Source organism: Myotis yumanensis, unplaced genomic scaffold, assembly GCF_028538775.1.
Source record: "Myotis yumanensis isolate MYYU_CA2020_CCGP unplaced genomic scaffold, mMyoYum1.0.hap1 SCAF_2, whole genome shotgun sequence".
Classification (NCBI taxonomy): domain Eukaryota; kingdom Metazoa; phylum Chordata; class Mammalia; order Chiroptera; family Vespertilionidae; genus Myotis; species Myotis yumanensis.
Genome location: NW_027223753.1, coordinates 216,083,912 through 216,096,543, shown reverse-complemented (window position 1 = coordinate 216,096,543; position 12,632 = coordinate 216,083,912). Strand labels below are relative to the sequence as shown.

The following is a 12,632-nucleotide window of genomic DNA, read 5'->3' as shown; positions in this document are numbered from 1 at the left end:
CCTGCCTACTCGCGGACCAAGCTCACAGGCCCACCCCTCACCTCTCCCGCCTCTGACCCCCCCACCCCGTGCCCTCGCTGTAAGATGGGGACATCTGTGCATCCTTGCAAGGTTGTCGTGAAAAATAAGAGAAATCAGTGAGGTGCTTCGCCAGGGCCTGGTGCAGAGCGAGGCCGGAGTAAAAGCCAGCTGTCATTTCCCATCAGCACGACTGCTGCCATGTAACATTTCACATAAACACGTAGAATAGCCCTGCTCCCTGCAGCTGGTGGCTAGCGGTGGGAGCAGCTGCCACGCCAGGACCGGCGCTGGTTTCCACTCTGCGTCCGTCCTGACCGATTGGCAGTGCCTGCCTGCGGCGAAGGTCCGAGCCAGGGGCTGCTGGGAGGAGCAGCAGTCGGACCGGCGGCGATGTCTGCTCCGGCGCAGGAGGGGAGAGGTAGCAGGCGGGCCAAGCACCCCTGCCCTGGCCTGGCCTAGTTCACCGCTTACCGGGCAGGAAATAGCGATGGAGAGAGTTCCCAGTCCAGGCTCTCGGGGGGACCTGCAGGCAGACCCCAAAGGGCCGAGTTTTAACTGAGGTCGCGGCACGTGGCTCCTGGGAAGCCGTGCCGGAAGCAGGCCCTGCCTCCTTTTCTGTCTGAGGAGTCTCCTTGCACCCTGCCGCTCACCCACTGGGCAGCTGCTCACCGCAGGGCAGCCACTCACCCACCGGGCACCCACTCACCCCACCGGGCACCCACTCACCCACCGGGCACCCACTCACCCCACCGGGCACCCACTCACCCCACCGGGCACCCACTCACCCACCGGGCACCCACTCACCCCACCGGGCAGCCACTCACCCACCGGGCAGCCACTCACCCACCGGGCACCTACTCACCCACCGGGCACCCACTCACCCCACCGGGCACCCACTCACCCCACCGGGCACCCACTCACCCCACCGGGCAGCCACTCACCCACACAGGCAGCCACTCACCCACCGGGCACCCACTCACCCACCGGGCAGCCACTCACCCACCGGGCAGCTGCTCACCCACCGGGCAGCCTCTCAACCACACAGGTAGCCGTTCACCGCACGGGCAGCCACTCACCGCATGGGCCTGGCCGAGGTGGCGAGCCTCAGGTGGCTCCCCGTGGGCAGAGCTGGCAGAGAGCAGGGGGAAGGGATCCAGAAATCGGTGCCCTGGGCACAGCCCGGTCGAGCCCTCCTTCCAGCGTCTGCGACGCCCACATGCTGACCTCTCAGGGACCTGGTGACCTGTCTCTCAGGTGCACGACCACCAAGATCCCATCCATTTTGTCACGATTCTAGGGAAGGGCAGGCACCTCTTGCGTCAACTCTGCCTTTGAAAGAGGCCGGAGAAGTGGGCACAGACGCGCATACGTGCACGTCGGAGGCCCCGCCTCCCCAAGAGCATCCTCCGATCCTCCTCGTCCCCAAATGGCGGCCCAGGTACTGAGCCTGCCTTCGTGAACGATGTTACAGGTCTAAGCTTATTACACTATGTGTCAGCACCAAGTGAACACACAGAGCTGTTCTTGTCACCAGCCCATCGAAAGCTGTCCCAATAACATCACGTTTCCCTCCATGCAAGTGTGGTCCAGACAGCCCTAAACATCCCCCAATACGACAGTCCTGCATGCTGGGCATACGCTGGTCGCAAAGCATGAGCACTCACAGTTCAAAGTCCTGCTGTCAAGTTTCTGTGTGTGACACCCGGGAACGTGTGCTCTCACGTTGACCTTTTAGTGATTAGTAATCTGTCCAGTCAACTCGAGACCCAAACCTGGCAGCTCCCACAGTCACCCCACTGCTCCCTGCTGGCCTCCCGGGGCCGAGACGCCGGTCCAGAGAAGCTGAAGAGCCGGAGGACTGGCCGGCCGTGGGCGCAGCAGCAGCGCCGGGAACCCACAGACTCTCAGCAGCGAGGGGGACGGGCCAGGAGCTCCCAGAAAACGGGCTCCGCTGCACTCAGTCAGCAGAAGCCTGCCATCACCCGCAGCAGCTTCACTCACTCCTCTGATGGAATCAGAGCGGCCTGTCCGGGAAGCCCGGCTGATGAAAGCTCTAAAAACAGCACGGAGGCGGGACTGCAGGGGCAGTAACCAGCTGTTTGGAGGAAGAACGATGAGGCGGGAAACTGAAGTGGCACCGAGGGATTTACGTAACGGTCAGTGCCCCTGGCGGAGGGCGCCCACGGCTGAAACCAACCAGGCTCCTGGCCTTAGGGTTCCACCCAGAGCAGCGCCCGTGTGGGTCCCGGGCCGAGTCCTCCCCTCACTTCCTTCCACAGACGCATCCCTTTCGATCCTGTACCAGCCCCACGGCCCCGAGAGCTCCCGTCCTTCACAGCCGCCCGCCCCTCCTTTCCTCCCTCCCTCGTCACGGATCCACGTCAAGTCCTCACGGGACCAAGGGCGCCGCTCGCTGGGCCTCTGCGCGCTGCAAACACGGACCTGCGCTCCCGCCAGGCCTGCAGCATGAGCCGCGCCCGCACTGCTCCCGTTTTAAAATGTTTATCTAAGCCTTTCCAGTTCCCCTCTTCAGAGCATAATTAGAAGAGAAAGTATAATGAAAGTAGGGTTTTAAATTTTTAAAGAGGAAATCTAAGAAACCGCTCAGGAGTGACAACACCCACGAGGACCAACGCCCAGGCACTTCTCTCACGGGTTCTGTCCGTCCTTCTGTCCATCCGTCCATCCGTCCAGACGCGCAGGCTCCGAGGCGTCTTTCTTTAAGGTCGTGAGGCCGAGTCCTGTGTGTCCGTATGTGCGTGTAAGTATCCGTGTGTGCGTGTATGTGTCCGTGTGTGCGTGTAAGTATCCGTGTGTGGGTGTATGTGTCCGTGTGTGGGTGTATGTGTCCGTGTGTGGGTGTATGTGTCCATGTGTGTATGTGTCCGTGTGTGCGTGTATGTGTCCGTGTGTATGTGTCCGTGTGTGGGTGTATGTGTCTGTGTGTGCGTGTATGTGTCCGTGTGCGCGTGTATGTGTCCGTGTGTGCGTGTAAGTATCCGTGTGTGGGTGTATGTGTCCGTGTGGGTGTATGTGTCCGTGTGTGCGTGTATGTGTCCGTGTGTGCGTGTAAGTATCCGTGTGTGGGTGTATGTGTCCGTGTGTGGGTGTATGTGTCCGTGTGTGCGTGTAAGTATCCATGTGTGGGTGTATGTGTCCGTGTGTGCGTGTATGTGTCCGTGTGTGCGTGTAAGCCAGAACAGCGCTCCATCCTCCACCCGCCACCACCGCCTTCTTCTCGGCCTCCGCCTCCTCCCGGCCTAACTCGCAGGGGCGGGGGCGGAGCCTGCGGCGATGGGGGCGGAGGCAGAAAACCCTGAGTCTTTTAAGAAAAGAAGGAATGATTGTGAAGTGGGGAAGGAGACCGGAAGTAGTATGTGGGCAGGAGACTGGGGTGGAGGTAGAGGTCTGGGGTCCCGGGGAGAAGGGATGGAAATGCTGGGCACTTCGCCCCCAGGAGCAGGGCCCGGCCTGGGGAGGGGCAGGGGCAGGACGACACTCGGGATCCAGTCCCTCCTTGGACCCCGTGGATGCGGCTCCTTGACACAATGCGTCGCCCTCGGGCTCCAGGTCCCGATGGCGTGGACTGTGGGCTCCAAGTTGGGTCCGGTCCTCCTGGCCCCGCTTCTACGACGGGACTGTCCCTGGGCGGAGCTCGGCGGTGAAGCCAGAATGGAACCTGCAGGGCAGAAGGGGGGTGCAGGGGGCGCACTGGGACGGGGCCCAAGGCGCCCACGGGGGTTCAGAACCTCCGGAGGGTGGGTGCCGCCACGCCCTGTTCAGCTCCCCTCCCGAGTACCAGGCTAGGCGAGGCCAGGGACAGGAAAAGGGACTTGGGCTACAGAGTGATGCTGGCGAATGGGGGGGGGGTCACGGGGGTCGGGGCGGGAGCAGGAAATGCTGCCAACGCCCAAGCCCCACCCCACAGCTCCCGCCCTCCCTGGGAAGAGGGCCCAGCCCAGGGTCGTCCTGGGGAACAGGGATGTTCACGGAGGGTCACGACCCACAGGTGACTGGATACCCCAACTCCGCTCACACCGCTTTCCCAGGCAAACCCTCCGACACCCCCCTGCTCTCCAGCAACTTTGCCAGAGGGTCCCACTCCGCAGTCCAGGCACTCACTTCCCCAGACTCACCAGAGCCACGGCCCCTCCCGAGTCACTGCTCCTCCCCCAGCCCAGCCCAGCCGCTGAATCGCTGTCCACTTCACAAGGCCTCCCAGGTATAAGTGGTTCTATTTGGCCGGTGGGTTCAACCCAGGGCTGTCATATTGGGGGACGTTTGGGACTGTCTGGACCACACATTTGGCCGGAATGTGAGAGGATGTGGGACCCACAGGTAGGCCAGTGCTCCCCTCCTTTCTGTAGACTGGATTCTTTGCCTCAAAGAGGCCACCAGCGACACCCCCTGAAGCTATGGGTGTGAGCTGAGTCCAGCTGGTGCAACATTTCTGGTGTCAGGATCAATCCCCCTGCATTTTTCTTTCTTTTTCTATTTTTATTGAGACACTAGAGGCCTGGTGCCCGAAATTCATGCACAATGGGGTCCCTAGGCCTGGTGGGCGATCAGGGGCAATTAGGGCCAGGCCGATCTGGGCCCGAAGGCTCCTGCAGGGTCGGGAGAGGAGGTGAAGGTCACAAGGCGGTGCAGAAGGAACAGACCCCTGGTGCCAGACTCCTGATGCTGGCTGCCCTCGCCCCGCCACCCCATGGTTCCCCGCCTCCCCCCACCCCTCCTTCCCTCCCTGCGGTGCTGCCTTGGGGGAGGGGAGGGAGAGGTTTTGATACCCAGTTTGGAATGTGCACGAGGCAGCCAATCAATGATTCTCTATCCTCATTGATGTTCTTACTCTATTCCCTCTCTGAAATCAATCAAATATCTATTTTTTAAAGGCAAAGTTTTTAGAGGAAGAAATAGGGGCAAGGGAGCTATTGACAAGGGGCATCTGAGATCTTGCTCGCATTTCAGAGAGGATAACATCAGGAGGTCCTCAGGGGGTGGCAGGGGAGGAGTGGCAGGGGTGCAACAGGGCTCTGCGGCTGGGGGTCGGGCTGCAATGACTGGGAAGGGCTGTGACAGTGACACGGAGCGGGTGCTGGGCCATCGCTGGGACCATTCATCCCCAAGAGGTTTCGATGCCAGAAGGGGAGAAGCGGGCCTTTCTGAGCCGAAATGCGGGGCAGCGGGAGGAGTGGGCTGCCTGCTTCTGCAAATGCAAACGCTCGGGGTATGAGTCAGCGGTGAAATCGGCGCTGCGGCGCTATTGGCCGGGGAGGCCGAAGCCACGCCCCCAGCAGTAGCGCCGGAAGCCGGCCGGTGGCCCCGAGCCAGTGCTATGTAAGAAGGGGGGGTGCGCAGGGAGCGGAGTTGGAAGTGAGGGGCCTGCAGGTCGCAGGCGGAGGGAGCGGCGTCTGCCTGGGAGCTGGATCGGGAGCAGCGTCCGTGGATTTGGAGTCTGAGGGGCTGCGCTTGCTGCCGGCACCGGCACCGGCACCGGCACCGGCGAGTCCCTGGGAGCCCGCGGCGGCCGCCAAGCTGGGCTGGGCCTGGCAGGCCTTTCCCTCCTGGAGCTGCTCTTCCCGGGGTGGCCGCGTCGGCTGCTTTTTTTTTTTGTCGATTTATTCTTTTTATTGGAAAGCAAGCTCTGGGCTTCGGGGTCCTGGGGTCCCTGGGCGTTCGCGTGGGTCACCAGACCTCACTGCGCCGCCTCCCCCTCCTCTATCCTCCTCCTCCTCCTCCTGCGCGGAGTCTCTGGCCCTTGGTGGTCAGAACTCCCCCTCGGACTGCTCCCGGTCTGCGGTTCCGCGTGCTGGTTGTTGGGCCTTTATTAGAGAGCGTAACGGACACAACCTTGTCCTCGTTTCCGATGTGTCACATAATGAAGTGTCAGATGCGCCTCCTAATAACTCTCCGTTCACAACACAGTGTTATCGGCCGCGGTGCCCGCGCCCTCATCCCCAGGACGGGTTTAGTTTATCCCTGGACTGTGCGCCCGTTAAGACGGGGCGACAGGCCGTGGGGTGGAGACCCGGGGTGGTGTAAGGCCCACCGGGCGGGAGGGAGTGGGGGGTGAAATGTTACAAGACTTACAGCCCCGGGAGTGGAGGGGCCTTAACCGAGGGGTGACAGCAATGCTGTGACACCACTGAGGGGTTTCCACTGAATAAATGCCCTTCCTGTCCCACCCCTCACCCTGCACTCCCACCCCCGCCACCCGCCACCCGGAAATGGGGGAAACAGGCCATATCTGCGGGCAGGGGCGGGCGAGAGGAGGCCCGACCCACGTGGAGCCGGCGGGGCGGGACCTGTTCGGGGCACCCAAGGCGCTGGATGCGATCCTTGGCTCTGTCGCCGGGCGCTGCAGCCGGGCTGCCTGGCCACCTCCTGCCCTGGGAATACGCACTGATTCCAGAGGGTGGAGATGGAGCGGTCTGGGTCTGAAGGGACCGGGCTGGGGGTTGGGGGGAAGATGGGAGCGAGGACGAAGCCCCCGCCTCCACCCCGAGCCGGGGCAGCACGCCCCACCCACCCGCCTCACTAACGGCCTCTGCAGAGTGGGAGCCGAGCCCCTGCCATCTGCACGCGAACAGGACGAGGGCCACCCGGACATCAGGGGGTCGCTTGCTGTCCAGAATGGGGGAGGGGCATTAGGGTTACATTTATTCCAACCCCTGCGTTCCTCCCTCACAGGTGCTCCCTCTCTGGGCTACAAATTCACAGTCACTCCTAATGGACAACCGTGGTGTGAAATTCAAGGCCAGGTCAATGGGAACACATTTCTTCATTATACCTGTGGTGGCAACAAGGTCAGACTCATCAGTGTTCTGGATGTGAATGCCACACAGGCCTGGAGTGAACAGAGAGACGCTCTGCAGTACGTGGTGGAAGAGCTCAAGAAGACCCTGCTGGACATTAGGGCAGAGATTCCTGCAACCAGAGGTACGTTTACAAACCCAGGGTGGAGGCAGAACAGAGGTGTGGGGTGAGGGATCAGTTGTGTTTATGTAAATGTGGGAAGTCCATTTCACCCAAAAGACTCAGGAGTCAGTGTAGGACACAGAGGACAGAGCAGGACCAGGAGAGCAGAGGGCTGGACACCAGGTGGGGACAAAGGCTGTCAAGACCCAAGGCTGACCTCTTTCCCATGGTGCTGGGGACAGGTCCTCTCTCCCTGCAGGGCAGCATGATGTGTGAGCAGGAATCCAATGTACTCACTGCTGCATCCTGCGAGTTTGGACTGGATGGACGGATATCTCTCCACTTTGACTCAAAGAATGGACACTGGACAGTGCTGCTCGGTGAAGGCAGACTGTTAAAGCAAACATTGGCGAGTGACAGAGCTATGACCGATCTCCTTGTTAGGACCTCAACTGGAGACTGTAGGAAGTGGCTTCAACAAGTTTTGTGTCCCCGGAGCACACAAGGTAACTCTACAGAGGGAATGAAGTTGTAGGTCCCTGAAATGACATTCACACTGTGTGTGTGTCTGTGTGTTGTGTGTGGTTGGAGAAAGTGACCCATCCTCCACGGCGAGGGTCTTTTGGAGAATAGGGGCCATAGGTATGTTCTGCGATGCCTCCTTGGGTTTCTCTCTTCCTCACGTCTCTGGCTGCACATGACCTTGGACCACTCACTCACCGGGGATTTCTTGCTGACTGCAAACCTGCGGGCTGTTCTGTTTCCAGACCTTTTCCTTGTCCTGGTCCCTCTTCTCAGCATCATGTGTCTTCATCTCACCTGCTCTACTTCTGGAAATCCTTTAACACCACCTCACACCAGCCCTGCGAGGATTCTCTGCCACCTCCCTCAGGTATCACCTCGTCTTCTGTCCCAGCAGGAGTGATTGTTGTAACCCCTGCTTCCCCCGTTCGCTGTGTGAGCCCCAAGGGGCCGGGGCCCATCTCCTTTCTTTGCTCCAACCCCAGGCTCTGTCACTGTGGCTGCTACATGTAGAGGGTAGAAACTGCACAATAGGATGAGCTGGGACAGCAGGGGCTGAGGGGCATCTCCATGGAACTGGGTTCTGCACGGTTGTCACTCTTGTGTTTCCATTACAGCTGCACCAACCACTGCCACAGCCACAGTCCCGTCCAAGGCCACAACCAACACGCCCATCCCTTCGGTCCTCTCTGTGATCCCCACCTGCGCAATCATAGTTGGCATCTTAAGTTGGGCCCTTAGAATAACAGGTACTGAGGGCGTAATTACAGGTACCATGACAGGTACTGATCGATGGCACACGCACCTCCTGAGCCGCACTTCAAAACATATGAAGAAGTGCAAAATTGGGTCTCTGAATGGTTTGCCTCAAAACAAGGAAAGTTCTATTAGGACAGTATCTACCTATTACTTGAAAGATGGGGGAAATGGCCCTGACCGGTTTGGCTCAGTGGATAGAGCATCGGCCTGTTGACTCAAGGGTCCCAGGTTTGATTCTGGTCAAGGGCATGTACCTTGCTTGCGGGAACATCCCAGTAGGGAGTGTGCAGGAGGCAGCTGATTGATGTTTCTGTCTCATGGATGTTTCTGACTCTCTATCCCTCTCCCTTCCTCTCTGTAAAAAAATTAATAAAATATATTTTTTTAAAAGATGGGGGAAATGTGTAGCTAGCGATGGACAATACTTTGAATAAAGCACTTTTGATGTTTCTTTTGAAATTATCATGTTTTCTTTGATTACAAAATCCGTGTTATTAAATGGTACACCAGACGAGAGCAGTGAAGAATCTGTTGTGTTGAGGTGAGGAGTATTAGGGAGTGAAATTGAGAAGCCCTGGTAGGTTGATACTAGTCATTCCTCTTATTAATTTATAAAGACTGAAATATAGAAATATAACAAAATAAGTTGTATTTTTTTTTAAAGAAAGTTTGGCTTTGATATAAACCCTGCCCTGACTCAAGCACACACACAGACACACACAGAGACACACACACAGACAGACACATACATACACACACACAGCCCCGCACACGCAGTGAGCGCCGCTCACAGGCTGCTCCCTGTGGCAGAGCAGAGGCCCTTGGGCGTCTCCAGCAGGAGGAGGGCCCCCCCCCCCCCCCACCGCCAGAGAGGAGCGAGCGAGGCTCCGCAGGGAGGAGGGCCCAGACCCCCCCGCCCCCCGGGTGGTGAGCGTTGCCTGGTCCTGTCTTCCCCGGAGGTGGGGGGGGGGATAGGTGACAGGTTCTCGGAGGCGCTCGGCTCCCAGGACTGTCCGGTCAGTTCCAGCTGCAGACTTACACGCACGCGCCCTAGTGCCCCCTCGGCCGCCTCCCGCCTGGAGCTGGAAACCCCAGGATTCTTGATGGGAATGTTTTCTCAGACTCGCTTCCCAAAGCCGTGTTGTCTGACAGTCCTTGTTGTCTGGCAGCAAGAGAAGAAGGCGGAGGGAGGGAGGGAGAGAAACATCAATGACGAGAGAATCACTGACTGCTGGGTCCAATCCCAGCGGGTCCAGGGGTCCCCAAAGGTGTGGACGGAGTCGGCGAAGAAGGAATGACACAAAGACAGCCTTCAGTTGATCAGCAGCCTAGTCAGGACCTATAGCCAGGATCTCCAGCCAAAGTTCTGGTTGGAGCTCTGGTTAGGAACTGATGAGGTTCTGATGTTTATTGTCTTGTTACATTCGTATTTATACCAGCCGTTTTTAATCCTGTCAATTCTATTACAAAGGTTAGGGTGTTTCTTATCTCCATTCCAGGGAGTTAAGATTATGTAGCTTAACTACCCGCCTGGCACTTAATTAAGGGGTTGTATCCCCTCCCTAACCTCAGGGAAAGATCCCCACCTGGGGAAACAACCTTTCTCAGAGAGGTGACCTTGGTTAAAACACATGGCACTAAGGAGAGCAAACATATTAAGAACAGTATGCTATATATGCCAGGTCCATTGAAACATATGCTGTGCAGATGTTTCTTTCCTGCAGCGACTGTGTCAAGCAGCAAGGATGGACCGGCTTCCGGCAACTGACCGGCTGCCTCCTGCACGCCCCCCACTGGGGATCGAGCCTGCAACCTGGGCCTGTGCCCTGACCAGGAATCGAATCCTAACCTCCTGGTTCATAGGTTGACCCGTAACCACTGGGCCACCCTGGCCGGGTGTGACTCTTAATTCTTCATCAGTGCAAGACCATCAGCGATGCGCAGACTTGCGGGCGGTGTGCATGTGAAACACGCTATTAACTGGCCACCACGAGCAGTTGAACCCCGCGTCCCAGCCGGGGGAACGGGCGTGACTCAGACGTGTCCTCAGAGCAGCAGCCGGGCTGGACCCGCCTCTCCCGCTCGGGCGGCTGCGCCCACGAGGTTCTCGTGAGCCAGGTCGGGAGGTTCTCCCAGGTTCCCTTCACGTGGAGGCTGGGCGGTTGCCTTGGAAACAGCCGGCGCTGGCATCACTGGTGCTGCTCAGGCCGCTGTCCAGCCCTGACAGAAGCGCTGTGGTCGGGCTTTGCTCAGGGCTGAGGTGATGGGGGTGGGGGTCACCTGGCAGGGGTGCGGGCGGCCTGGGGGGTGCGGGCGGCCTGGGGGGAGGGGTGCGGGTGGCCTGGCGGGTGCGGGCGGCCTTGGCCGTCACTTGATGAAGGAGCTTGGTCACAGGAGGGGACAAACTCCAGCTGAGATGAGGCAGCCGTTGGCCGTGTCCACTGGTGACATGCGCCCCCAGGTGGACGGAGCAGGAAAGCCCAGCTCAGGGCCCAGTGACAGCACCTCCCGTGCAGGGTCCAGGCGCCGGGGGACTGGAGTGGGAGGCCCGCCCCCACCCTCCACACCAGCCTCCCCGTGAATGCCCACGGGGACCACCTGGGGTGCTGGTGGCTCAGCCTGTGGGCGGGGCCCGGGGCCCTGCTTCCCCCCGAACCCCCCAGCCATGCCCCTCCCTGGGGGTCCTGAGGGCTGAAGGCAGGCCCCTCCCTGTGGGTGGCCCGGCTGCCCCTTCAGATTCCCATTCAGGGACCACAGGCTCAGGGACCACAGGCCGGTGCCTTCCTTCCCACCCAGGCCAGGAACCTGAGAACCGAGTCTCCTTGGCCTGTGGGCCTGGCCCTGAGGGCCGCCTCCCGCCGCCTCCCGCCCACCAGGACCTGTCCCAGGAGGAGCTGCTCTGGTCGGTCGCCTCTGCTTCCCTTCGCGGCTTCCCGACCACGAAAGCAGCAGGCGGCTCCCCACGCCACACGCTGCCCAGCCTCCGGGCACACACTGACCGGGCGCATGGTGTCCACCCCCCACCCCCGTGCCCTTTCCACGGGGATGCACACACACACACACACACACACACACACACACACATCCTCTCGTGTCAGGGGATGAATTCCAAGAATTCATTGTATTTGCTTAGGAAACATTTTTTATACAAAATATTTTATTCTTAACTTGATGTGGGAGGAGGGCGGACTAGATAGGCAGCAGAACATCACTCACTCACGGGGGTGGGGGGCAGTGACCCTGTGCGGGTCCCACGGGGCAGCTCCCTCGGGTCCCTCTTCACACGGTCAGCACGACCCCAGCCCCCTCACCGCTGCACTCGGTCGGCCGTTTCTCTACTTTCAGGCGTCAAGGCCGAGCAGGCCAGAGCCCGGCAGGAACAGCTGCCAACGGGCTTCCCGCTGTGCCCAGGCCTGGCTGCGGGATCTGGCTGGCGCAGGAGGAGGAGGTGGGCCAAGGAGGGAGGCGAGCGCAGGAGGGAGGCAGGTGGGCACAGGAGGAGGCGCAGGAGGAGGAGGAGGCGCAGGAGGCAGGTGTGCGGACACCGACTTTACACGAAACCTCGCCGCCTGCTTTCGGGTGCAGCCAGCCCTCTGTTCCTGAGTTCCAGGTCCCGGACTCAGCCCCCGGGTGGGAAACAGAAAGAAGACGCTGCCGGTGCTGCCTGTGCTGCCGGGCGGTGCGTCAGGCCCACGGCAGTGTCTGTGTGGAGCGTGCAGACCTCCTTCCTGTCTCCACTCCCTCAGGCAGCATCACGGCAGCTCACGCAGCAGCTCCCCGTCAGGCTTTATGATGCTCCACAGGGACGTGGACAGGAGGGCGTGTGCAGGTCACACCATTTCATGTCAGGACGTGAGCACCCGAGGCTGTGGCACCCAGGGCGCCCCAGAACCAGCCCCTGCAGATCCCGAGGGCCCCCCCCCCAGGCCCTGCAGATCCCGAGGGCCCCCCACCAGCCCCTGCGGATCCCGAGGGCCCCCCCCAGGCCCTGCAGATCCCGAGGGCCCCCCCACCAGCCCCTGCGGATCCCGAGGGCCCCCCGCCACCAGCCCCTTCGGATCCCGAGGGCTGGCTGCGGTGCCGTGCTCTCTCCAGAAGAGAACGTGGTGCCGTCACTAAAGCCTACGACACAGCTTTTGCTTTAGACCGAGTGACAATGTCAGGGCCTGCTGTGCTGCTGTTGGCAGAGAAGGCGGTTTCTCTCCTCCAGCGTCAGGTGAAGCCGGTGGAGGGAGGGGCAGTCTGTACCGCCATGAGCTGGGCACCCGAGGCCCGGGGGGTCCTGACTGTGGCGCCTGCTTTCTCTGGTGTAAACGCTCCCGATGGCAAATGTGGAGCCACCAACAACTTCACCCTGGCTCTCCGCTCCGCACACCGGCCACAGGCAGAGCGAGCGGTGAGGGTTCTTTCCT

The 12,632-nt window shown here is 60.3% G+C and overlaps 1 protein-coding gene across 2 annotated transcripts; it reads left to right on the top strand.

Moving 5' to 3' along the window:
- The first annotated feature begins 2,111 nt into the window (after positions 1-2,111).
- On the top strand, positions 2,112-8,677 carry LOC139002356 (UL16-binding protein 6-like). 2 transcript variants are annotated; one of them, XM_070403695.1, is made up of 5 exons: positions 2,112-2,177; positions 6,712-6,960; positions 7,182-7,445; positions 7,707-7,831; positions 8,079-8,163. In XM_070403695.1, exons 1-5 carry the CDS (start codon positions 2,135-2,137, stop codon positions 8,154-8,156), a joined length of 759 nt encoding a protein of 252 aa, XP_070259796.1. In that variant the 5' UTR covers positions 2,112-2,134; the 3' UTR covers positions 8,157-8,163. The 2 variants fall into 2 exon arrangements, with proteins under 2 accessions (XP_070259796.1, XP_070259795.1); XM_070403694.1 differs by lacking the exon at positions 7,707-7,831 and having other exon boundaries at positions 8,079-8,677.
- Positions 8,678-12,632: the final 3,955 nt, after the last annotated feature.